The following is a 27,227-nucleotide window of genomic DNA, read 5'->3' as shown; positions in this document are numbered from 1 at the left end:
AAGAACTATGCTGTACTGAGAAAACTTGAAGCAGTGGTACTTTTTTTTTTTTTTTTTTTTTACACACACATATATATTGCAAGTTGGCTGGGGCAAAAGTGTTGCTTATCATTTAAAATGAAGACATTTTCCCTGCCACATTTTGAAAATGTGACATTTTACAAAGGGGTTGATAAGAGTAGTTCCTTTAAGAGAGTCAGGGTATGACCCATTTAGTGTAACTCGTAGGTATGTGCACAACGTACATGTTTGAGTCTGGTACAACGCGCCTATAAAACCTATCTGAGGATGGTGATAAAATACAGAGACGTGCTTCCTCTGTTAACATCTGTGACACACTTACACACACCTGTACTGAAAATAGTGAATGCCTCATTTGATATCATCTTCAGCATAAAGAAGACTTAAACACGGAAACATGAGCAGTACACAGAAGTTGGTACAGAACTTTCTGTTTATTCATTTCTTATTCAGTTTAGTTGACAGACTTGATGCCATTTGCAACAATTTTGTTTAATAGCACTCTTAAAATACTTTGAAACCACAGTCAGAGTCATCACACACGTTCAAAGTCAACTTGTTTTTCCTGTGCAATACATGCCTTTCAGTGACAAAAACAGAGAAAAGTCCATGGAAAACAAACAAAACTGTTAATACAACAAAGTCTCTTAAAATGTATCATAAAAAACCCCACAAGGACTGATAAAAAAAAAAATGCCCCAAGAACAAGAATGGAATGTCTGTCACACATTTGGACAATGTAGTGGGAGTCAACAAAAATCACAAAAGACCAAAATGGTCATTCAATGAGTCCATGTCTAAAAGGCCTGAATCTTTTCCTGACACAAGTAACCTAAAAAAAAAAAAAAAGTTATAAAACCTAAAAAACCAATCCAACCGAGTTTGTACTGCCCAACATTCAGATTTTTCAGTGACTTTTCTGTCTAAATAAACTGAGAGAAAGTCCTATATGTTGTGATAAAAAGAAATGTTCTGTATCTTTTGAATATGCCACCTTATTCCTTCAGGATTAGGACTGACAGACTAGTTTCTTTTTTAAAAAACAAGTCTAAATCTACAGGTAGCTTTCCTAATGTGTGGCGCCATCTTTAGCCTGTATAGGGGAACTGCAGCAGGACCCCGTGTCCAGGAGCCAGTTTGATATTGTCCAAGCTGACTGTGGATTCTGCCTCCAACTCTGGGTCAGTTGAAAGCTGGACCTTGGCTGTGGCTGGCAACTTTACATTCTCTGCAGGAACAAAGAACATGGTGTTAAACAAAAATGGACAAGAGAACTATAAGATCGAGATCTGTTAGTGTATGTTACTGCATGAGCAGATGCTTTTTGACTTCCTGTTAAATAACACGAAGATAATCCATTTTAAGACATTTCTTTTGAACTTGCCTGTAGGTGCCAGTTTGAGTGAGAGCGTCTCGGGTGCTGATCCCAAGTTAACAGCTGTTATGTATCTCTCGCTCTGGTCCCACAGACGGAGGAATGCGAGGGAGGAGGCGGAGGAGTGGAGAGAGTAGTAATCCCCGTGGAGGAGAGAGCGCTCTTTGCCTCGCAGTTCACTGAGGGATCTAAACCACTTCCTTACAGCAACGCGCTCCTTCCGCTCAGCCTGTTAACGTGAGAATTGAGGACATTTTTTACAAACACAAACTAAATGAATGTTTTTGACATTCTACATGTCCACACTGACATTCAATGCAAACAGTCTTACCTCAGCAGTCTCATTGACGACAGCTCCTGAAGCAGGTTCCGTCTCTATGTCCCAAACCATCTTGGGAGATTCTGCACCCTAATGAGGGAACAAAGAAGCGAGGTTACACCCTGCAACCGCTGTAAGGTTGTTGAAACATCTGAATACCTGGTGTGTTTTATTGCTTACCTGTGCCTGAAGGCCGATCTCATCTCCGTAAGTGAACACTGGGGTTCCGGGCATGGTGAACAGCAGGAGCTGGTAGAGACGGATCATAGCCTGAGAAACTGCCTGTTTAGACAGCTGGTGCAGTTGGGCGGCACCGAGACCCCAGCCCACGTTTCTCTGCTGTGAGTGAAGGGTGTCCATATCCTTGATTTGCTCCACACCTGCAGATATACAGGTCAAATTATCACCTGTGATGCACCATTTTGTAACAACTTGGTTGGTTTTTATACAAGAATGGACATTTGTTTTTGTGCAATTGTTATTTCTTAATTAGACAATAAGAAAGTAAACACACACACACACACACACACACTCCTGCCTACCTCCTTTATTAGTGTTGAGCAGGTCAGACAGGACGAGATCTACACCAGAGGTGTTGACGAGCTGAGACACCTCTGTAGCTGAAATACCTTCAACCACACCCATCAGCAACCTGAGAGAAACAGAATGTGGTGAAATTAGTCACATTACAGAGCAACAGAGCAGGCAGGGAAAAAGATTATACTGCTGATACTGTTTCACACGTTTGAAGAGGGGAAAAACTCAAGTCACTGTTTTACACTGTTTTAAAAAGATATGTAAAGAATTTTAGCATTTTGATATACATCATTGAAAAGTCTGACCCATTTTGTATCATTCTTCAAATCCTCCACAAGGTGTCACTATACGCCACTGGCCTGTGGATGCCTTCCTGGTTGATCTGTCTCTCCCTGACTCCCACCCACAGTCCCCTGCAGCGCTGGAATGCTTTTAATCTCCGCCTTTTACTGACGCTTCTAAAATTACCTCCTAACCTTCCTAAGAAGGTTCAGTCCGACAAATTCTGCAGCAGGGCAAGTCTGCTAGCAAAATAATAAATGCTAACTGTAGCTTCTGGAAACACCTAATATTTGAATTAAATCACTCACACCCAACTAAACTCTAAATGCCTCTCTCCTCCATGCAGCACAGTTATATTTATATAGTCATTCAAGGGTGTCTATACTATCACACTAGTACAGTCTTTGTGCAAAAAAAATGCTTTTTTATGTCTGGAAGAAAATAGCTAAATTTATTCAAGTCTTTCAAATGAAACATTCAGTGTTCCTGCACAGATTTGTCTACTTATGCAGAACCAAAGGAAGTCAGAAATTGGCAGCTGTTGTTACCTTTTCTTGGTCTCCTCACTGCGGTTGCCCTGGACAGCAGCCTGCAGCTTTGACCAATCAGGAGATGCGGCGGGAGAACTGAGGTTAGATATCTTGATGCCATCAACACCCAATTTCACCCAGTGGTCCACTGCATCCTGGGAGAGAACATGAGCATTTTAGTGACAACAGCAGCAAGAACAGGCTAATGACATGGCATATACTTCTTAGAGTGAGTGTCTCACTTTCACAAAATTCAAGTCAGTGAATGAGGGATCGCAGTAAATAATGCGTGTTTGTTGATGATACCTTCATTTTCTCTATCACTTCGGTAAGATCATTCTGTTGGAACCAGTGAGAAGCTCCCCGGTAGTTTGGAGTCAGATCAAGCACCACAGAAATGCCTAAGAGGAAAAGAAAACAAAAAAGTTTGCTTACAAAACCTGGAGTTGATCAGTATCAGTCCAAATTCCCAAAAAATCTAGCAAAATAACATATGTTACAACTGACTGTGAATGAGCCAACACTGGTGACTCATAAAAATGATTTGAGCTTTTAAACTCATAACTGATTTCAGTTGTGTGACGACCTACCTTTCTTGTGGGCCTTTTCCATCAAGGCAACCAGGGCTGCCTCTGTTCCCTTGGATGGGTCAATCTTACCCAGCTCCAGGGTAAGGGGATTGTCATCCTGGACAGTGTGAAGAGGGCCCAGAACCAGGCCTTTCACCTTCAACTGGTTGATGTTTTCCAACTTCTTCTCAGCACCTGGAGACAAATAGGGGGGAGAAGAGGGAAGAATGAAATGTCATGCCTGTGGGAATTTCACATTGGGGAAAGACAACAGAGAACTGATGTGTGAAAGGTAGCAGGGTCAAAGGGTTAGGAGGAGAGGGCAGAAGGCTGGAGACATTTCCATGGTTTTAGGAATCAGCAAAGTAAAAAAATAGGAAACTTAGGGGTGAATACTGCTGCTCTTTTTGCTAAGTATTGACTCAAGGCAGTAGCACGTGAATTACTCCCTTCACACCCTCTGCTGGCCATGTGAAGTTTGAACACAAGGAGGTCCTTTATGTGAAAACAGCACAAAGTCACGTGCGGTTGTTGGAATTCTGCCCAAGGCCTGTTGGAAACCCGAGTGCTCGCTAGTAATTCACTTTAAGAACAGCAGTACAATCTGTCCTTCCTTCCTGCCTCTTAAAAAGAAGACCTACATGGTTAAAACAAAAAATTAGAAAATGAAAGCTAATGATTGTCTAAATTAAGTAAAAAAAAAAATAAAAAAAAAAGATCTGAAAAAAAACTTGGATATCTGCTCTTTACACACAAAAAAAAAAAACTGTACTGGGTTGCTCAACCTTAACCTCGAATTTGAGTAATAGAGATATGAAAGAAATGACTCATAGGTTTTTACGTCCTTTAGACCTTAAGTTACTCAATGTCAACCTAGTCAGCAGTTCAGTATCTATCCAGCTGAAATAAGCCATGCAGAACTAAGGAAACCTAAAACCTTGTCACAAGACTAGTGACCCTTGTGAAGAGTGTCTTACCACAGCAAGACCAGCGCATTTTGTAAAAATAATCTCTAAACCTTGTTTTGCTTTGAGATTTGGAAAATAAGGATGACACCATAAACAAAGATGAGCATGGAAACAGCAGCAAGACAACAACAAAAAATCAGAACATGACTCTATACTCTACCTGTCAGTCCTTCAGAGAAGGCCTCAAGGTCAGATATCTGGTACAGAGGTCCTTCGTTCCACCAGCTCATATCAGGGATGGGTTTGCAGCGAGGGGCCTGGACTATGATCACTATTGCTCCAGCCAGCATGCCCAGCCAGCCCAGCCAAAACAGGACAAGAAGCACCCAGCGGGTACGCACCCATCTAAACAGAGAAGGAAATGAATATTAAAAATGACTGTTGATTTTATGTCACATGAAAATACAAGACTTGTATTTAGTATGTGTTTATAGGAACTGTTGTCCAGCAGCTCTTACCCTGGAGTGCCAGCAACCTTCATCAGCTCCTCTTTAGACAGGCCGGTGAATGTAACCTCGTCCTCAGGAACCTTCAGCTTGACGCTGCCATTTTTCTCTCCGCCGACAGCCTGGACATCGCCTGTCATGGGCTGCTTCTCGGGGTCCAGCTCATTGAGCTCCACTTCTTTCATGTCAACCTCAGTGTCCTTATTCATGGTGGATTCTGGTATTTTGATAAGAGATTGAGAAACAAAGGGTTGGATAAAAGAAGAAAATAATACATTGTCAAGTTAGTTTGACTTTGTCTCTTCTCCAGGGCAGAGTGTGGGCCCTGAACACAAAAAACTGACATGTAGCCAAACATGAGACCAAAAATCTGATTATTAATTCAGAGAAAAAAAAACCTCTTGAGGACAAGGTTTTCCCCCCAGGTCATTTGTATTGTTAGTCTAACACCTGTTGTATAGCTACACCCTAGTGAAGACGTGAAAACAAAAGCTAAACTCATATAAAATTGGCTAATTTACTAATGGGGGTTGCTAAGTAACGCTTGCAACTGTTCTGAACTAAACGTTTGCTAAAAGCTTTAACTGCTGAGAAAAACCTAAACCCGCTGGAAAATTAACACTAACCTGTTTACTTACACAGTACTTTGTATTTATAGCATTTGCTGCTGTAACAAAACATTAAAATGGACAGACAACTCTTGGAAAGGTTTATTTCTACTGCCGCTGTGTCCGATAGATGAGCTGTCTGATGAAATTGCGCCCGTCACTTGCAGGATTCGTTCAACGCTTGTCTAGATAGTAACGTCAGACCCGCGAAAATCCACGAAAGATCTCGCGAGAGTGATCATTTTAACCCAAACCACGATCTTTCTTAAACTAACCAGCTATTTATTGTGCCTAAACATAACCAGAATTTAACCACAACGCTGTCAATTCACAAAACATCATTATTTTGTACAACTTGCACAATGAAGAAACGACGCAAATCAAGGGTTACCATGTAGACAACGGAAAATATTCACAATAACAGTGCCTTTTACAATTATTATTTTTTAATTATTTAGAAATTAAGCCTTATAAGCTTAATTAAGATTAATTTAATAACCGTAAATGACTGTCTTCATCTACCATTTATTACAAATAAAGTGACTCGCTTTACGGCCACTATTAGGCAATTGCAACGATGAATTAGCCTATTGTGCATTGTTATTACGATTGTATCGGAAGCCTATTTTTATATGACTGGTTCGTTAAAAATGTGTTTAAAAAGTGTTTTTAATCGTATAATCTGGAAAATTTAACTCGTTCGTCGAATAAATTCCAGTACAAGTCTGAAGCCATCGACTTGGACTACCGGTGAAAAGTTTGATAAAAAGTGACTCGTTTCAAAGATGATGAAATGGAGTCCATCTTACGTCATAATTTACGCACGGACACGAGGAACTCAGGACAGCATTGTATTTTCCTTTAAACCCTTCAACGCACAGTTGAAGAAGATGTTTAACATTCTCTTCTATGGAAGTCAACCCACTGAGATATGAGAAACATTACCTGTGAAAGGTAGCGTATAAATCCGTGTGGTTCTCTTTATTTTCTGTTAGTCCTCGGTCTCTTCTAATCTCTTTACAAAGAGGCTCAGTCTGTATTTGTAGCTGCCTGACTTTTCTCTCCGCCTACCGAGGGAGGACTCAGTGAGCTCCCCCTCCCCCCTCCATCTCTGTCTGTCTCCTATCCTGGAGAAGCTGAGCAAACAAACAAACAAACAAACAAACAAACACATAAACACACATTAGACTACACCCTATTCTCCAGTGCAAATACTTATTATAATTATCAAAAATGTCCATTCTATTCTATTCTATTCTATTCTAAAAAATGTTTAAAGGTAAGATGATTAACAAGTATAAAAGGTATGAACACTAATGTGCATATGAATTTTGTTTGGGACTTTTGGGTAATATACATACAGTAGGGCCCAAAAGTTTGAGACGTTTGGCCCCCCCCCCCCCCCCCCTCTTATCTTCCTTCTTCTCTTCTTTCTTACATTTTCAGTGTATACAGTAAATCTTAAGGGCTCTGTACAAAATAATGAATGTAAAAAGGGTAGGTGTAATAAGCTAAGCCTTCAGCCTACACCTTTTCAGTCAGTATGAACTTGCTTTGGTTTGTCACTGCTTCAAAAGTAATGACTTATTATCATTTATTTATTTACATGTGTATTTGAGTTGTGTATGTTTAAAATGACCCAAATAAACTAAACTGTAAGTATCAGTTACCAGTACAGTATGTTCAGTACATGCTCATGTTTTTGGTGTCTGTTTTTACTCAGTTTAAACCTTTGCCCCAGTTTCAACAAAAAAAAAAACAAGACGTACAGGTCTTCAAAGTTACTTTGCCTGGGGCTCCTGTGTTTTCATTTAAGGCCAAACTGAGGTAAGTAGGGGTGAAAGAGGAGATGATATGGAGGTGGAAGACAGTTGCCTGCAAGAGTTTTAAGTCAGAAAGTCAGAAAATCCTCATTACAAAGCGGTAAGGCTAAGATTTTCTGTTAAAATTGTTGCCACAAATTCAGTTTGCTAATGTTTTCCTGAGGAGAATGTAATCAGTCGAAAGCCATGATGATATCAACCCAGTTGATTGACTGATTGATCTACTGATTAGTTGAGATTACCCATTCCATTCATCACTAATCTAATTTCAACTTCCACCATCTCCATTTCCCACTGATCCACTCTACAAATCTCATTTGCATCATTTTGTCCTCAATCAACAATAGACATACATTCACTGAGTAATCTACAGTATTCAGTCTGATATCATGCTCACACTATAGTGGCAAGTCTTTTCTGTGTAAGGGTCTGAAAATAACTTGTCAATCCCCCACTCCAAAATGTCAAATTGTTGATATTGCTGCTGTTAATTTCCATGTAATTAGGTTTTTAAAAATGTTATTAGAATAAGGGTTAAAATAGATGTCTAAATGTATTCATTTTGAAGTACTGATGCTAAAATAATGGCAAGGTAATAAAATGTTCACACTTATGTCCTCGTGCCCCTGCTTGTGGCCTGATGCATTCCCCAGCTGTTGTTGACCTTCATAGAGTTACAGCGACAGAAGACTTCTAGGAAAAGCACCCAGAAAATCTCAGTGTCAAGTACAAGTGTGTCAATAGTGTGTTTCAAATGATTATGATGAGAAAAGCAGGAGAAAGAGTAGCTCATGTTTTTGATGTTTTTCCCTTAGAGTTTTTCAGTTCAGCCATTTTCCTCAATGAGAGAATATGCTTTAAATTCATTATTTTATTTTTTCTTCTTCTTCTCGTCTTTTTCCAAGGGAGGGAGGGCTCATTTAATGGAATGACTGGCTAACAGAGCCTCTAATGAAAGAAGGCAAATTAAGCTTTTCTGTAATAAATGGTTGATATAATATCACTGATATCATTTCTTTTTCACGTCTCATGACTTGTTGTGTTATTGAGCATTAAACCAAATTAGAAAAGCACAATTTCACTCATTTTAGAGCAATTTATTAGGGTACTTTGTTAGCCAGTTTAACAAAATTGATTTAATTTTGACTGACTGATTCTTAGTGTGATCTGGGGACTCCAGATCTCCCTGAAAATAGTTCCAGAGGGTCTCCTACAAATGTAAAAAAACATCTATTTTACCTTTATTGGATTAATTAGGAATTATACCAATGACAGAATGCAGGTTTATTTCATTTTTCACACTCACTCCTGCTATCTTGCCACATTTGGTGCAGACAGTTGAATATAAACACATTCAAAATCACGTTTTTCTATATGTGGACCCTTCTATAATTAGGTGTGGGATAAATCTTATTAAGTGGGTGGCTCACGGGCAGCTTTGAATCTATTTTTGGGTCTGTGAGTGTAATACATTTAATAACGCTGCTGATACAACCTCAGTTTTATTTTGGAAAGTGCAGCAACATGATGCAACTTTTCAATGCAAATTTAGAAGCTCCAAAATAGATGTCCAGCAATGTATAGAAGCTATATTTCATTGTAAGAGTTGAGGTGCTGTGTCATCTCCAAATGCACGCTGGTGAACATGATATCATCCCTCTCTCTTAGACAAATTCAAACACACCCCATCTGTTTCTGTTGTTAACCGCAGCCGCCAATCACGTGCGTGTTTGGCAGAGTCAGGCTGTAACAGAGCTAATGTGGACACAGTGTACTGTTGATCCTAGAAGGAAGGTGCACAGACTCCTCACGAGTAAAAATAAAGACACGTTTCTCCTCACGTTTCTCTGTCATTCATTATCCATTCTTCTTCAAAATAACTTTTCTGCATTTGTGGATTAATAGAATGAGAGAAACATTGTGTGCATATAGGCACCTATGATAACAGATAGCAGGAGATTTTGGAAAAAAGAGAAGGAGGAAGAGATGAGTGGATACATGAGGAAACGAGAGTTGGGTGGGGAGGCGTGACTAGTGAAATAGGTGGGACCGAAAGAAAGAGAGGAAAGGGCAGACACAGAGAGAAGAGGGGGGAAGGGATGTGTAAACATGTTTATCAGTTGAGGGTGCCACAGAATATGGAGCAAAATTTGGAGTGTAGTATGACCACGGGGTATTAATAGAAACACAGCGCAGAGCTTTTACCACATGTTGCCTGAGTCATGTTGAGTCTTTAAAACCATAACAACCAGGACATACTCTAGAGGACTAAAGCAGCTTTTAAGATATTGTAAACAATACATTGATTCAGATGTTTTGCAAATCGGCAACAATGACAGTAGAGTCGAGCTTCATGGAAGACACAGATGACAGGACTTGCTACACTGTGAGGCCAGCGTACCTTGTTTATGCCCTCGGCAGGAGAGGAGGGGGCAGTATCATTAAATCCATCTGCAAGCCACTCACTCACACACATATAGAAAGGAGAGAGAGAGAGAGAGGAAAGGAGGGAAAACTTGCTCCCTAGTTTTGCTTGTTTTCTCAGAGGAAGAGTGGCGAAGGTACAGATTACTTACTGTATATTAAACCAGTGTTTCAGGGTCAAAAAGTTTGATTATTTGCAAATATAAGGTCAAATAAGTATGAGGAAACTATGGTTCTCTTAAGTATGAAATGTGTGATTTACAGCTGATTCTATCAAATTCTTTAAACATGTTTGAGCTTATCCCAACAGAATACCAACGTAATAAGTTTAGAAGTATAGATTAGTAACAGTGAGTGTGCACGGCTGGGGAGGGCACACACATGAATACACACACACACACACACACACACATACAGACCCTCCCTATAAATCCTTGTCTGATCCCTCTGAGAGAGTTTATTTTGCAAGACAGCACAAGCTTTTGAAAAAAAAAAAAAACACACACACACACAGCAGAGCAAACCCAGACCAGTTCAGACCAGTTTGGCTGAGGTCTTGTGCTTTCATCTCATTGTTTCAGGATCACTGCAGCTCAGAATGAACCAGTGCAGTTTAAGGTACTTCCCGGAGACTAAACTAAACTAAAAATAGTAAAAATGAAACATTTTATGAAACACTGCATTCATCTCATGAAAGAAGACGTCATGTTCATATGTTCTCTGATTGATTTGCTCAGCTTTTGAAGATGTTTTCAGGGCATGTATGTGATATACTGTATTTATTTATTTATTTTTTTTATAGAGCGTACAAATGTTAGGAAAAAGAAGAACTAATAGCTGTTTCAAAGATTGTTAGTTAAAGTTCACACACAGTCAGTATACTAAGTGTTCTTTATTGGGACTTTGAATCATATTGTTGTGTAATCTTGTTGCTTGTTGCACTGATATCACTGGTGTACATTGACCCACTGAGTTTTATGCAAGTATAACAAATTAGTCCCAGCTTTTTGAATCACTTGTCTACTAATGTCTCTCTTCTTCCATCTGTCCTCCTGTCTGTAGTGTCAAATATTCCCTTCGGTTCTGTCCATTTTTCTTTCTGTCTGTCTGTCTTCCTTTCTTTCTCTCTAGATGAGACTGTGCGGCCTAATTTTCTGTCACTGACAAAGGCGAGACTGTTCAATGTGGGGGCCTCCCTCTCTAATGAAGGGAGAGCTCATATGGACAAAGCAAATACAAATTGGTTCATCACTTAAGTGCATTCACCACAGAAATACTTCATAAATATAAACAGAATAAAAGACGCTGAATAAGGGACTACTGAAATGAGAGAGAACACATAATTCAGATATGATGTTGTTGTTATATATGCAAAGAAAAAGAGTTTGAATCAAAATAAATGCAATAAATTGTGTTATTCATCAATGCTGAGATATACCATACAAATAACAGTCTTTCCCATTTGACTAAACTTTATTAGAATTTTCTTAACAAATTTATTCTTTTTTAAACTTAGATTTCTATAAAATCTCCCTTTTCTCCATCAGTCCACATCCATCTCTTTCTCATTCGCACACTCTCCCCTCTCTGTTCTTCGACTAGCCGGCTCTACTGTCACAGTATTTCTTTTACTCTCTATTTCACTCTGTAGGCTTTGTTTCTTCCCCTCTCTCAGCCCCTCTTTCCTTTTCCCTATACCTCCGCCTCTTTCAGCGTGACACAATAGAAGCTTGTTATGTGAGAATGCTCCTTTCTGTGAGAGGAATTTCAAACAGTTCAACTCACAAATGCCGTACTCTCTCTCTACCTCCCTCACAGAGAGCAGAGTGGCGCAGCGGAAGCGTGCTGGGCCCATAACCCAGAGGTCGATGGATCGAAACCATCCTCTGCTATTTTGTACAGTACTTAACATCCTCTCACTGTCAAACATAAGTAGAGGCAGCCGATATACTATACTGTACCTACCCTCTATCCACCAATATATGCTCATAAGGCCACCTCTGTGCATACGGTATCTATACAATATTTATTCCAGCATTCTTGTCACTGCCATACACTCACATGTATATACAATAATACAATCTGTCCTGTATATTAATCATGTTTTCTTGCCTTTATATAATAGCTATATGTTTATATATACTATTGTCTGTATTTGTATCCTACAGTAACTGTGTTCTCTGCACTGTGTAATAAGTATTGAGCGTTACTGAGAACCAATGTCTCATACTCGGCTAACATTAATTCTGATTCTTACTGCATGTTTCATTTTTGCTAAGAACCTTTGATACACTTGATGAGGCCCATCATCTGTTCAGTTGACAAAGGTTTGAGAAAAAGACTCAATGAAACATTGTGTATGTTTTTCCTTTTGCTGGAGGACAAAAGTATTTAGTAGGGTTTAGTATTTTTCGAATGTGTTCAATAATGACACAGCAAGATCTGTTACAATGACTCAGGGTTTTAAAGCACAAAGATACATGTTAGAGAATGATTTCTTAAATAGATCTTAATACAGTCACCTGCACTCTGTTGCACTGCTGTCTGTGACTGAGCTCAAACTAGGCGAACAGATTATCTTAAATTAAATATTTACCTCATTTGTGCCTGCTACACAGTTTCCCTTCAATTTAACTGGTAATTACCAGAGAGGGAAGCAGCACTAGGGATGTTGAACATTGACCTTTGATCTGCGGCCTGTTGGATATATACTCTCACTCTGTACTTCCTTTTCTATGCCTTGAAAAGGCCACGTCTACATGGTATGAAACCTTGAAACCAGAATATTGTGGCAATTGTAATGTTCTTGAAAGTAAAAGACATGAAAGAAAATACAAAATAGATACAGTAAGGTTCTGTGAACTTCAGATTATTGTATAGAGAAGAGTTGGGAGGTGCACAGAGGTGAAAGTTGTTGTTGCACAGCTGTAACTTCCTTTGCATTTCAGTAAAGCCTGTTGTTGCTCTCTTTGTTCTATTGTCTGAAACAGGGTAAGGCCCAGATAGACGCTATACTCATTTCAATATGATCTCTGATCCAAAGTCAAGTTTGTCTGCAAGCAAAATGAATATAAATTAACATTAGTCATATCAGTCAACAAAATTTATAAAAAGCGTGTCAGAGTCATTTTTATTTCAAGTCTCTTTCTCCCTTCACTTCATTAGGAAAAATACATAGACGTTTGGCGCCCCCTGAAGTATTTCCATGTTCCTTACATTTCTAAACCACTATTACATTTCTAACCACTATTTCTAAACCAATATCGGCCAAATATGTTTACACATACAAGGAATTTGGCTTCGGTTTAGTGGCTCTCAGCGTACTTACACAGAATAACAACACAACAATCTTCAGAAATATACACAAGGAATGACTATATACAGGTGAAACAGTTTCCCTAAGGATATAAATAGTGCAAAGAAGTGAAGAGTGCACAGAGTGCTGAGATAAATATTAAATGGTGGTGGTGGTGGTGGTGGGGGTGCACCCATGTGGTGCACCCATGTTTTGGGTGCAAAATTCAAATTTAATTGTAAAAATACGGAATAGTAAAACACCAGACAACGTCTTACACATACAAAAACAGTAGAATAAAGCAAATAATAAATGATATATCACTACTACCTCTAAAAATGATAAAAAGGATAGAAATAAATGAGTAATTTAGCACTTTGAGATTCACCACGAATGAAAAGTGTGGTTCAAATTACATTATTTATTTAAAGTTATTATTATCATTATTATTATTATTATTATTATTATTATTATTATTATTATTATTATTATTAAAATTATTATTATTAGTAGTAGTGGTAGTAATAGTAGTAGTAGCAGTAGTAGTAGTAGTAGTAGTAATAAATATTTATATTGTGAGAAAATGGAACTTGACGCAGCCAGTTTACGTAATCACGCATTCGCACATGTGACCGACCAGGAAGTGAGTGGAGAGGAGGAGAATCACAACAACAGAGCAGAACTACTACAGCTTTGACAGCTCGCCGCCGAAACACGCTTTTTTTCCCGTTGATACCGACATGTCACGAAAAGCCAAAGAAGAATATCACCGGTTCTTCACCGTTACTGACACACGTACACACGAGAAGGGACACACGGAATATAAAGTGACAGCAAGGGTCGGTTTACTCTCTGTTTCTTACATTACAGTGCCATTAACTCTAATTTATGATGCTGTTATGCTTATTAACTCTCCGTTAAACTTATATGCTTACGACTTGCCTACATGTTTAGTTCTCTCTGTTAAATACGGTTCTTATGTTGCAGTATTGTACTCTTTGGTCAGTTACATCCATCAAAAATAAGGGAGCATTGTAACTCTTTTTTTCCTCATCTCTTTATTTATAGAAAGCGTCACTTACAACATGTGTGACATTAATACAATAACAGAAAACGATTAGGCATCATAATGAAATAAAGATAACATATAGGACATCACATTCAGTTTGTTGATACAGTCAACATGGTAACATGACAAAGGGTCAAAGTAATAATAATAATGAATAGATAGGTAGAAAAATAACTTAAAAGAAAAGGTAGGCAATAAATATCCACAAATCTTGAGACAAATTCTTTCAATTTTTTGAGGATAACAAATGTACACGTGAGAAGCAGTGTTGTTTCGTATTGACTGTTAGAAAAATGGAAGTTCCACACTAATTTCCCTCGTAAAGTAATTTCCTTTTGCTTACCGTTTGATATTCTTTATATGTGACAGGTTTTAGAGCTGAGAAATTCCTCATACCTGAGAATTTGAGCTTCAGCATTGTCGCTCAGTCATAACATAATGAAGTCACATTAGTTGTCACAGGAACACAAAGGCTCTGCAGCAAGCTACAAACAGACAGGCAAATATACAATGGCTCTTTTATAAAGAGGCACTGGTGCACAGTGAGCACTCAAGTGAAACAGGGAGAACTTGTGATTCAATTCATGAGTTCCTACACACACCCCCATGACCACTTAAATGCCCCCGTGGTCCAGACAGGCATGCATACAAAATCAAAGGAGATTATTTCTTCATAGCTTTATAGACCTAATTCAAGTTTGGAAGTCACCCTCCAGTATATTTACACACAAACACGCCTACACAGAACAACTGAACTGACTCATGACTTGTTGAAAATATTTGAACCATTGCCTGGAGTGTCAGTAATTGGACACTGAGCTGCCTTTCCTCATCTTTCTGTCCTTTTAATGTTTTCCAGGACATAATATTCCCCACAATTCCAACAGATTGTTATTGAAATGAGTGAATGTGGTAAAACCCTGATCTGATAATTAATGCTAAACATCTAACTGATAAGTCAATCCCTCCTCTCTCCTCTCTGATTTGTAGTTTGTGTCCAAGCGTCATCCGGAAGATGTGAAGGAAGTGGTCGTGTGGAGGAGGTTCTCAGAGCTGAAGAAGCTCCACGGGGAGTTGGCCTACACACACAGGAACCTGTTCAGACGACAGGAGGAGTTTCCACCGTTTCCCCGTGCACAAGTTTTTGGTACGATTAGCAAAAATTGTGATATATTCCAGTGTTTCTCCTAGAATTTTTTTCAGGCCTGGTGGTACGCACCGAAAAAACCCTAAAGGGACGAGGCACACAGGATGGCATATTTTGCACGGTCGGCTTCAGTCAGGTGGCGCAGTAGGCGGTCTGAAATGTATATTTTCATTCAAATTTTTGTTTGCTCGGTATATTCAAGATTTAAAACAAAGTGGTCACAAGGAGAGGATGACTTAATAAGCTGCATTTATTGCATAAAAATAAGCTGCACCTCTCACTTCTTCCACTTCTGCATTTTCGCTTGACTCCAGAGTTTTGGATAAAAACCTGCATCCCATACACGCTTGCTCTCACTCTGCAGTAATAAAGGGACTCTGATAGCAGTGGCACTCCGTCACATCAAGAGTTTCCCAGGCAACAACAGAGAGGTTGACTCACGTTTCAACAGTGTCACACAGAGGCTCCCAAATGCATATGATTATTGATTTCTGAATGAATGAATATTTTTGCATTATTTTTGGCATTCAAAAAAGATTTTTTTGGCCTGATGGGGGTTCTCGTTGGCCCAGTGGCCCTCCAGGCCTGTACAATTATAGGGGAAACACTGTATTAGGCAATCCCTACATTTACTCACTGACTATGTGGGTTATTTGGTGAGCTGCAGGGGCTGGAAATAGGGTTGTTTAGACTGTCAGAGATGTTAATTAAACACACATCACTTTTATATTACATTTTATTTACGTGTGTATATACATTTATATTAAGATGTAGTTTGTAGCCTTTTGTGTATTTCAGTCACTGCTGTTAAGGATGTCATCATATTTGTTGAGACATTTCCCCCTCTTCCAATTACATACTTTTGCAATGTTTGCAAAGACTGCAAAGACAGCGACACCTTTGTATCATATGACAGTCACCATTTTTCTTTGAGTTTTCATGTTAAGAAACTGTATAGTGGCTACCTTGCTGCATTGGTTGCTGCATTGGTTGCTGCATTGGTTGCTTGCATGGCAAAATGTAACACTGCACCAACAAGAGAAATGTCTCAAACATCATAGTGAAATTTGCCCAATAATACTGCAAACTACAGCCTCAAAAATGATCTATTTGAACAAACACATCAGTCAACAAGCATTATACGACTTACCATTTTGTTTTTTCTATGCAATGTAATTTCTTGGTATAATCAACTGAATTGTCATCATTATATTATCTGTTTGTGTTTCAGGAAGGTTTGATGAGGCTGTGATTGAGGAGAGGAGGAAGGCTGCAGAAGCCATGCTGCTATTCACTATTAGCATTCCTGCACTCTACAACAGCCCACAACTGAAGGACTTCTTCAGAGTAAGAAACACACACATACGCATACAGGAAACAGACATGTAATCTGACCACAAGCAAGCCAAAAGTCATAATGTTGTTGGACTCATTTTGCTTTGCCTTTATCAACTCTTCTTGCTTTTTCACCCCTTGTGTTCTCCTTTCATCCTATATTTTTCTCTCCCCACCTCTTCTTTTTCTCCCTCCCATCCCTCAGGGTGGTGAGGTCACAAGGCCCATGGATCCCTCCCTTGTAGCCTCCGCTGGGCCTCTGCCTCCCCCTCTCATCCCCCTCCCCAAGCGGAGAGCCTCAGACTGTGAGCCCGCAGAAGAAGAGGAGGGGAGGGAAGCGCCCACTTTACCCCAGGATCTGGGCACCAACCTGGGATTAGAAGTGGGAGAACCGGAGGTGGCAGCTGAAGCCTACAGCGAGATGGGAGGCTCTCCGAGAGAAGAAGAAGAAGGAGGAGATGATTTAAGCGATACAGAGCTGGATGACAGAGGTGCAATGGGTGAAAAAATCTGCCAGAATTAACAATTCTACATTTTTTTTCCATCTCTTTCTTTTTTTAACTTTGTTTTTACCTTTTGGTGCATGTTTCCACCTCCAGTCCCGTCCCCCGACCCATCTCCAGCCAGAACCCACCAATCACAAGAGTCTCAGGAAGAGTTTGATTCACTTTTTGACTCTGTGGCAGAAGAGCATGTCCCATTCCCAAAGGAGGAAGGTCCACCTCCACTGTCTGATAATGACTTGGCTGTCTTTGATCCCTGCTATAAACAAGGTGAAAATAAATGTGAACATGCACGTGTGAAACGATATAACTGCTCTCAGTATCAAATCTCTGTTTAAAACCTAATTATTGTTTATTCAGTCTTTTTATCAGTCTGTAGATTTTGTCTAAAAATTTTAACTGTCAACATCTTGATTTTGAATTTTAAAAACCGTCTCGTCAAAGAACCTGGATTAGTCTAAATACATTTCGCAATTCTTTTATAATGTTAAATTTATAATGCCAAGGCTTCCTGATTGTATCGATCCTTTTCTTGCATTGATCCGGCTCCAGTTTGTGAAAATAGGCATATTTACTGTGCAATGTGGCTTTATGAGTTAATGTTGAGCTGACATTCGTACACCAGGATCCCAGGCTTTAGAATACAACACCACTGACAGATGATTACACAGTTACAATTCAATTAATAGTAATACATTTTATTATAATTATAATTATAGTAACTATAATTATAATTATAGTTCCTGCAACTTTGCAAGCTGGGAGATAATATGGTAGTTTGAGCTTCTTTAGTGTCGTCTTTTCTCTTTCTTGTGTGGTATTTGTCATGAGGTAGCGTGGCCGAGCGGTCTAAGGCGCTGGATTAAGGCTCCAGTCTCTTCGGGGGCGTGGGTTCGAATCCCACCGCTGCCAGGAACCTTTTCAGATCAAACATGCTTTCTGAATAGTTGGAATTTAGAAACAGCATGTTGAACTGGGCTCTAAAAAGCATGTTGTCATTTCAAAGTTCTCACTCACCTTTAAAGCCTCATCTGAATTAAAGAATTTGGTATTTAAGTAGAATTACAGAAGATGATCTTAGCGCTGTGCATGGGTAGCGTGGCCGAGCGGTCTAAGGCGCTGGATTAAGGCTCCAGTCTCTTCGGGGGCGTGGGTTCGAATCCCACCGCTGCCAAAGAATTGTTTTCAATCTCATGTACTTTCGGAGGTTAACTGATGATAATAAAAAAAACTAGTTTATGTGGAATCCACTCAAGAGGAAACTTTTTAAAAGAATGCTGACACTGAAAGAATGAAGTTACTGATGAAATCTCTCACTAAGACTAATCAAAAATGCACTGGAATTGATTGATTAATAATCTCTTAGGAAGATCTTACTAAGAGGAACTTCACTAGAGACTCATTCTCTCTTGCTGGTTTTTTTTTTTTATTTCAGAAAGATCCAATTCCTCCAGTGACCACTCAGAATTGTTCTCACTGCCGTCGACCAATCTAGAAGGAGACGCGGGTTATTTGAACCAAGCGGCCACTGAGCTCACAGCTGCCATGGAGAGAGAGAAGGAGGGAGAATTTAGTTCTGCCATACGTGGATACAGGACGGCGGTGGATATACTGATCACTGGAGTACAGGGTGAGAAAGATAGACCTGGTTGTTTTTATTTTCAAGTTCTTTGACTCCAACACATCCGGTTATGTTTCAATATTACCTGAATGTCTTATTTCATGTCCATTTCTGCATGAAGCGTGAGCCGGATTTGTTGCTATAGTGACAGACCATGCAGTTGGTTCTTCTAGCAAATTTAACAGCAAAAACTGCAGATTGCGTGACTGTGCACCATGTGCAAATGAATGAGTGAATCAGCACAAATCATATTGTGCATTTGAGTTAACAGCTGTAATACCTTGTTGGCCATATTTACTCTGCACTACATATTCTGAATTGCTGCTCACACGTTACCACACTGATGTATGCATTTTACACAGCAGATACACACACATACGGACGCAGCACAGCAGAACAAATGTGACATGTCAGCAGGTGGCCTCATCGTAAAATCAACACAGCTATTTCGTTTTAGTATTTATTGTCCTGCTTTAGCAAGGGTGAACTGTGTGTTGCTCCACCATAAATCTGCTGTGAGCCACTAATAGATAACTTATTCGGTCAGTCTGCCCTAGTGTCCTCTCCTGCTGTACTGTCTATGGGTAGCGTGGCCGAGCGGTCTAAGGCGCTGGATTAAGGCTCCAGTCTCTTCGGGGGCGTGGGTTCGAATCCCACCGCTGCCAATGATCTCTTTCTACCTCAGTGACATTTAAAGAATTACACCGTGGGCTTTGATATGTTGAGAAAGTTCAACCAGAAAGTCTTTGTTCCTTGTGTGGAGTTCCCCCCTGAAATGAAAGCTGCATGTTCTGTTGGTACAATATCCTCTCATGTCTTATATACACATCATCAGCAGCTGACAACAAGGTCTTTTTTTATAAAAATGGACAGAACATGACATAAAACCTGTATCAAAAGGTAGACAGAACAGTATGTGCAGATATCAGGATAAAACACAGTACAGTTACAGTATTATCGGCACATGAATATGTTTGGAAAGAGAAACAGGCAGTAGAGTTGGACTAATGAAGTATCAGCCTTTTTTAAAACCTCCTCCCAGGCTCTTCCTAGCTGCTAGGGCAGACTAAGAGTTGGACTTGGACTTTATGTGGTAGCGTGGCCGAGCGGTCTAAGGCGCTGGATTTAGGCTCCAGTCTCTTTGGAGGCGTGGGTTCAAATCCCACCGCTGCCAGTGATAGTTTTCTTTCTCTGAGAGATGTAAAAGTAAACATAATGTATAGTCACATAAAGCTAAAGCTAGAATCATTAGAACTCGCCATGTAAATCACTCAAGTCAGCACTTTCATACACACATTGGAGTTGAATGAGGAAAAACTATATCCCAGCCCCAGCCACATTCCCAGTTTATTTTCATGGGGATAAGTCATGTTATTTTCACATAATTATGAATCAGATAAGAAGTGGAAGATAAAGTTTTCTTCTCCCAGTTGAAAGTATTTTTTGCTTTAATTTTTAACCGTTTTAACAGTAAAGGTGAAGATGGGTCTCAATCACCATTGTCAGGACAGAAAAGTCATGTCAGAAATAATGTGAAGGATTACTAATGGAATTATTATTATTGTTATTGAGTAAAAATATATATACAAGTAATATTATTTAGATATTAGTTTTTAGTATGTAATAAGTCATTTATCACTTTGAGAACCAAGCACAATATTTAATAGGACAGTTTAAGGTCATATTTGCCCAAGATGTACTTCAAGCAAATGTGCATTTATCAATTTGTCACAATAATTAGCATTTAAGATGCATGGATTGATCAAACAAAAAATTAAAAAAAACTAAGCAACAAAGTCAGCCATGTTCATCATATACTTAACTTCACAGACAAACACAGTGTATCTGCTGCAGTGATCATATGTGACTGAAATGCTTTATCTATGGTTTACCTTTGTGCTTCCTCAGTGCCCTCTTTTTTCTTTTTTTTTTTCCCATGTTCAAATCTATTCTTGGTACGGTTGACCTACCCTCCCCCATGATTTGTGTAACAGTGATCTGTGTGTGTCACATAGTTATAACATATACATTCCTGCAACCTCGCAGACTGGAATGAATGTGATATTCAGTTTGAGCTTCTTTGGTGGCGTCTTTTTCTTTTGTGTTGTGTAGTTTATGTGGTAGCGTGGCCGAGCGGTCTAAGGCGCTGGATTAAGGCTCCAGTCTCTTCGGGGGCGTGGGTTCGAATCCCACCGCTGCCAAGGACATTTTTCGGCACAAACTTGCTTTCTGAATGGTTGGAATTTAGATTGTAGAAACAGGATGTTGTACTGTGCTCTAAAAAGCATGTTGTCATTTCAAAGTTCTCACTCACCTTTAAAGCCTCATCTGAATTGAGGAATTTGGTATTTAAGAAGAATTACAGAAGATGATCTTAGTGCTGTGCATGGGTAGCGTGGCCGAGCGGTCTAAGGCGCTGGATTAAGGCTCCAGTCTCTTCGGGGGCGTGGGTTCGAATCCCACCGCTGCCAAGGAACCTTTTCAGCTCAAATGTGCTTTCTGAGGAGTAGAAACTGAGATGACAAAAAAATGAGATATGATAATGATGGAGCAGTGGCCAAGAGAGGGAAATCTGCTGAATTAAGATATGAAGACAAGCTATTAGAAAACACACCTTTGCTTTTTTCTACCTTTCCCTTTCTTTTTCTGTCTCATCTGTACTCTTTCACTTTCGGATGACTGCAACACCATGACATGTATACAATAATGAGACTAATCATTTTCCTCTTTTTGGTTATCTCTCTCTCTCTGTATGTGTCTGTCCAGGTGACCCAGACCCGGCACGCAGGGAGTCTGTGATGAGAAGGACAGCCCAGTACCTAAAACACACTGAGATGTTGGTGGACAGGCACGCCTCGCCCACACACACTCACACACCTACCCACACACATGCACAGGACCCTTAGATGCACACACACACATATATTTATACACACTGTTCACACACATGAAGACAGATAAAAGACAAAGAAGCTCAGGGTTGTGGCCTACACACACACACACACACACACACACACGTCTCACATGCAGACACAGACACACACACATATACACATACATGTCTCACACATATGGAGACACATAATCCCTTGGACACACACACACAGTGAGAACACATGCTCATTTGGACCACAACACTCACAGGTACATTCTTAGATAAATACTACATGGTGAATACACACACACACTCCTGAGGTACACACTATACTGCACACTGTTGTTTTAGCTGCCTTTGATTAGTTAAAATTCTTTGATTGACAATAATTTAAATATCTGGAAACTGAAAGCTACTGTAACCTTAATCTCTCTCTCTCTCCCTTTCTCACTCTTTCTCTTTTGTCTAATTTCTTACCTTCCTTTTACAACATTTTCTCGTTGATTACAATAATGTGTATGTATATTAAGTAATTTGCATTTTGCACAATGTTTTGTTAATAAATATAATTTTAATTTAAGTCAATAAGATATTGTTTTCCTTGGTCTAAGTTAGAAAGAGTGGTTAATAAACTGCAACCAGCGCTGTTTGTGAGACTCTGTAACTGCAACTGTAACAACATATAACTGCAACTGTTGGATTACTTAATCAAATTGTCAAAATAACTGTCACCAGGCGGGGATATTTTGGGAGGTCTAACCTTATTGATCAAAGCCAAATTTACTCAGCACTTCCAAACTTCCAGTTTGAGGTATTTGGCAGTCATTCTCAGTAGTAAAAACAAACTATATATATTCAGCATACTATGATGATGTAATTACTAATATAGTCAGTAGTATTTCATGATTTCAGAGTATCTGTCAAATCATGTTAATGTAGATATTAAACTTGCTGTCAGTAGTTCTTGTATGTTTTGCAGGTTTTCATGTTTGCAGTAGCAAGGCAGTACCTCTAAGAGGCACTATTGGCTATTAGATAATATCAATTATGGCTTCTCTAGTGCAGGGACTCCTCATCCTCTTTTTTTTGACCACCAATAAATCCATGTTTTTGTCAGATGACTGTTTTGACCGCAAAGCAGCTATTTAGTTAAGCACTTCCGAAAATAAGCTGTTGGACTATTGAGGAAAGAAGAACCTGCACTCTAGATGAACTCTGCCAATAGGTATAGTGATCATTGTGATCCTGTTTTTTCTTATGTTAAATGCATTGAATGTTGCAAGAAACAAAACAAAGTCTTCCAGTGTCACAAAATGGACAGTGAAAGTGTGATGTGTGTAAGAATTATAATTCCAAACAAAACACTGTCACTAACTTCTCTGTCTATGTTATTACATACACTGTTTACTGTCACCAGTCTGTATATATGCTACTTTACTCCCCCTAATTCCCTATCACTAGACATTTTTTCTATTTCAACACTTGACATTGTAAAGGTACTTGTAATACCCCAATTATTTGGTTAAAAACAGTTGCAGGATGCATTAGAATGGTAAAATATTGTATTCTTATTTTATTAGGATTTGATAGCTGATACCTAATATAATATCCTGCTAAAAACACTGATAAATTATGTATTTTATGCATCTGATTAACTATCTACCCAACCATATTTTAGGCAGAGAACAGAATTCTTCCTTTTGCAGGAGCTGCAGTTTTGTATGTTATGAATAATGTCTTATAGAATAAGACCAACCAGGTAAGTTTGAGAAGAGGGACTGGTTGAGAGAGAAAGAGGATGTAGAGGGCTATGAAAGAGAGGGAGAAGAGGAACTAGATCAGCGCCATACAGCAGAATCCCCTCTCTGGAGAGGAGAGAGGGATGGAGGGAGGTCTGGAAGGACAGACAGATGGAGGGACGACAAAAGAAAGAGGAGGCCGGCGAGAGGAAAAGGCTACCCTCTCTCTCACCAGATGAGAAAAAGAGGGGAGTGAGAGATAACAGAGAGGACGAAGGAGAGGAAAAAAGGAGGGATGTGATTAGAGGATAAGCAGAGATCATCCCTCCATTGTTAAAGGGATGGGAAAAAAATGACCCTCCCTCTTCCTCTATTTTCATCCCCCCATTCCTCTTTTTTTTGCGTGCTTTGTTTTGAGCATTGTGGGGAGCTTGAAGAGGATGGAGGGATGACGGAGAAAGCGAGAGATAATATTGCTCCATCCTGTTATATATCCCTCTTTTCCTCTCTTCTCTCCACCTCTCTTACCTTTCTGTCCATCTCTCCCTCTGTAGTGCTGCACCTGTGAAATGCAGAGGATGAGCTAGAGAGGAAGATGGAGAGACAAAGAGATGGATGGAGGGAGGGATGAAATCAGAGGGGGGGGGTAGAGCCTCACAACATTAGCATGCTGAGAGTGTCAGCACTCTCCTCTTTTTCTCTCCCTCCATCCCCATCCCTCTTTCCATCCCTCCCTCTGTCTCTTTCTCCTCACTGGTCACTGCAATTATACCATCAAAACACTCCAGCCTGAGAGCATAATAGCTTCCCCCTGTGTGTGTGTGTCTGTGTGTGTGTGTGTGTGTGTGTATGAGAGCGCAAATGTGTGTGTGTGTGCATGTGTGTGTTATCAAGAGGGATCAAAAGAGAGAGACGTGTGTGTATTTGTGCATAATTTAGTGCCATACATGGTGCATTACGTCTGCATGTATGACAGGAAGGGCAGCTGTTGGTGTGCAAGTGTGTACACCAAAACCAAATTCACAGCATGTGTGTGTGCACACATGAGTGTGTGTGTGTGTGTGTATGTGTGTAAGTATCTTTGAGTCCTGCCGGGTAGAAAAACTGCTTCTCCAACCTCTGACCAAACACACTCTTAAACGCATGCTAAGAGACCCACTTTACATGTGTGTGTCTATTGAGTTTCTATTTACACACACTCACACTAACTCACACTAATGGATGCATACAGGCAGTCATGGCTTTGAGACACAGACCGTTATGACCTACATGCCCAGTGGGTCATCATTAAGCCAAATAGCACACTCTGACACCTTCGGCTGTCCACACACACGCACACACACACAAACTCTCACTGTTTTTGTTTTTGTTCTCTCAACTTCCTCTATCCCTCTCCCCTTCCGCCCTCTGCCTCTTCCCTTTTTCCTCTTATTCTCTAACGCACGCACACAACAGCGTCCACACACACACACTATCCCCCCACTATGAGCTTGTTATCCCTCTCTGTCCGTTCGTTTCTCTCTGTCACCTTGCCCTAAGCTATTTGAGTACACTTCTGTCTCTCGCTCGCACTCCCATCTCTCTCACACACATAAACACACTCATTCTCTCTCTGTCTGTCTCACTCTCATGCTCTGTTCCAAACTGTCACTCTCTCTCTGTTTCTGTCTGTCTTGACATATGTTATCTGGCTCTCAGTGTTTGTCTCACTTTAGCTCATGCAGGGCCTGATTGTCAGGTGAACAGTATTGTTGGTGGCATTTTAACACAATCGAATACAAATCATCAAACTCACCTAATACAGTTTGAAAACCAGAAATCCCCTGCATAACAGTACAAGTACCAACGTAAAACGACTTGGGTTAAGTTAAAGAATGAATAATAGGTTTCACTTGTGTTTCATCAGGCTCGTCTATCAGTTAGGAGAACATCACAGGTGTCAAACAGAGAACCCAAATCATGTCATCTCTGCTCATTATTATTACATTATAGGCCTTTTTCACAGCAGACAGTTTGACTCGTCATAGCAGGAAACGCACAGGTGTTACTAATAACATTAACAATGGCTATGTTCCATCGTTAATGCTCCCAGTAAGACACGGCAGTGTGACAGTGAGCCAGCATGCACCAAACCAGAACCCTGAAACTGAGGCAGCTAAATGGGATTCAGCCATCATTAAATGTATTATTAACACCTGTGCTTTTCCCACTGTGACCTGTTTAAATGCCTAATGTGTATTGAAACACAATCTCAATCACATTGTACACAGTAGTCTGACACCTTACAACAACAATATACAATATCAAGTTACATATATCTATATATAGAGATAGTAAATATAGAGTTATGTAGCTTTAATATAAATATATAAGTAACTTTATCCAGAAACTTGATTAAATAATAATGTAATTTAGGATGGATCTCTCAAAATGAGACCAATTAAGGATATTACCATATACTGTCCATATGGTTGAAATTAAATAAAAACTGAACACTAGTAATCCAAAGTGAACCGCAAAGAAAAATGTGAAAAGCAAAAACGGTACCACATAGAAAAACATTACAACAATATCTAGTTCAGTTTGTTTAAAGCTGCATCCATTCATTCTTTTGGCCATTTGCAGGCAGTGGAACGAGCTATAAACACAACACTGACAAATTATTACCTTGTAAAGTTTTTACAACAAACATGTTGACAAGCCTATTAACACAAAGCAAAATTCATTTGGAGTCACGTTTCCGGCCACCTGATGAATCTAATTCCCGATATTCACTCACTTTTAGCTCTGTTTTGGTCTCCACCACCTCCTGAGGGAAATTTTGGGCTTTTCAGCTGCTAAACGCTCCACTATGTTCACCAGCCAGTCGCTAACTTCAGCTAGTCTCTTTGCTGTTTGGTTTTTTCAATGAAAACAGTTTCCATGTGAGCCAGGAAACCAAAACAATGAGCTAAAAGAGGCTACAACGCTCCATAGAGCTTAGGGGACCTGCAGAGTTGGTTGATAATTCTGTGTGGGTTCGTTCCTGTGAACGACCCCTTTCACTTTACTCAAAGCCATTTGACCTCATGTTGACATAAAAATATTGATTAATGCAACTTTAATGAGGTTTTTATGTGTCACACTTTCACGTCATAGATGTATCTGACTTTGCTGTTTCCTTTTTATCACCGTTGTCAGTGGCTTTGCTGTATTGTGCTTGTCTTTCTTCTTCAACTTTCCACCCTTTTCTCCTCTTTCTCTCCTTATTTCCCTATCCCCCATCTCTCTCTCTCTCTCTCTCTCTCTCTCTCTCTCTCTCTCTCTCTCTCTCTCTTTCTCTCTCTCTCTCTTCTCTGGCTTCCCCAGTTCTACTCCTTTTCCTTCCCTGCACCCCTCCTGACTTTTTATTCTCTCCTCTCTTTCTCCTCTCCCTCTTTCAACTCCTCTCTCCTCTCTGCTTTTGCTATCCGCTCTTACCCCCCTCCCACGCAATCCCTCTTTCTCTCCCCATCACCCTCTCCCTGTAAGTAAATCAATGAACATACACTTTATGCCATGTATTGATCCTTTTCATATCTATCTGTCCTCACCCCCTCCTGTTCTTGCCCTCTCAGTTTCTCACTCTACTCTCTCCCCCATCCTTTTTGTCGCCCCTTTCTGTCTACTCTTTGAATTCATAAGCTCTTTTTCCCCCAATTCTTTCTCTCTCTCTCTCTCTGTCAGTCCCTTTCTCTTTATATCTCTCGCTCTGGGATGTCC

At 39.8% G+C, this 27,227-nt stretch overlaps 2 protein-coding genes and 7 non-coding genes across 12 annotated transcripts; 8 read left to right on the top strand and 1 right to left on the bottom strand.

Moving 5' to 3' along the window:
• Positions 1–436: 436 nt before the first annotated feature.
• On the bottom strand, positions 437–6,715 carry slc3a2a (solute carrier family 3 member 2a). Of its 4 annotated transcripts, none has more exons than XM_042402110.1 (11): positions 6,601–6,715; positions 5,060–5,264; positions 4,762–4,946; positions 3,655–3,828; positions 3,371–3,465; positions 3,083–3,219; positions 2,258–2,367; positions 1,896–2,095; positions 1,728–1,805; positions 1,406–1,625; positions 437–1,249 (listed from the first exon to the last, which is right to left on the bottom strand). In XM_042402110.1, exons 2-11 carry the CDS (start codon positions 5,254–5,256, stop codon positions 1,110–1,112), a joined length of 1,536 nt encoding a protein of 511 aa, XP_042258044.1. In that variant the 5' UTR covers positions 5,257–5,264; positions 6,601–6,715; the 3' UTR covers positions 437–1,109. The 4 variants fall into 4 exon arrangements, with proteins under 4 accessions (XP_042258044.1, XP_042258046.1, XP_042258045.1 ...); XM_042402112.1 differs by lacking the exon at positions 6,601–6,715 and adding an exon at positions 5,674–5,822; XM_042402111.1 differs by lacking the exon at positions 6,601–6,715 and adding an exon at positions 5,686–5,822.
• A 5,007-nt stretch (positions 6,716–11,722) lies between these two features.
• trnam-cau lies at positions 11,723–11,794 on the top strand. Its single transcript has one exon. It is a non-coding gene; the product is annotated as a tRNA-Met (tRNA).
• Positions 11,795–13,818: 2,024 nt separating this feature from the next.
• Positions 13,819–21,807, top strand: snx15 (sorting nexin 15). The gene is made up of 7 exons (XM_042401139.1): positions 13,819–14,036; positions 15,257–15,413; positions 16,645–16,760; positions 16,954–17,239; positions 17,348–17,521; positions 18,687–18,881; positions 21,639–21,807. Exons 1-7 carry the CDS (start codon positions 13,938–13,940, stop codon positions 21,776–21,778), a joined length of 1,167 nt encoding a protein of 388 aa, XP_042257073.1. The 5' UTR covers positions 13,819–13,937; the 3' UTR covers positions 21,779–21,807.
• On the top strand, positions 18,082–18,163 carry trnal-aag. Its single transcript has one exon. It is a non-coding gene; the product is annotated as a tRNA-Leu (tRNA).
• Positions 18,344–18,425, top strand: trnal-aag. The gene has a single exon. It is a non-coding gene; the product is annotated as a tRNA-Leu (tRNA).
• On the top strand, positions 19,456–19,537 carry trnal-aag. Its single transcript has one exon. It is a non-coding gene; the product is annotated as a tRNA-Leu (tRNA).
• On the top strand, positions 19,965–20,046 carry trnal-uag. Its single transcript has one exon. It is a non-coding gene; the product is annotated as a tRNA-Leu (tRNA).
• On the top strand, positions 20,992–21,073 carry trnal-aag. Its single transcript has one exon. It is a non-coding gene; the product is annotated as a tRNA-Leu (tRNA).
• On the top strand, positions 21,262–21,343 carry trnal-aag. Its single transcript has one exon. It is a non-coding gene; the product is annotated as a tRNA-Leu (tRNA).
• Positions 21,808–27,227: the final 5,420 nt, after the last annotated feature.

Source organism: Thunnus maccoyii, chromosome 22 (assembly GCF_910596095.1).
Source record: "Thunnus maccoyii chromosome 22, fThuMac1.1, whole genome shotgun sequence".
In the NCBI taxonomy this organism is placed as follows: domain Eukaryota; kingdom Metazoa; phylum Chordata; class Actinopteri; order Scombriformes; family Scombridae; genus Thunnus; species Thunnus maccoyii.
This window is presented reverse-complemented; position numbering and strand designations above follow the sequence as displayed.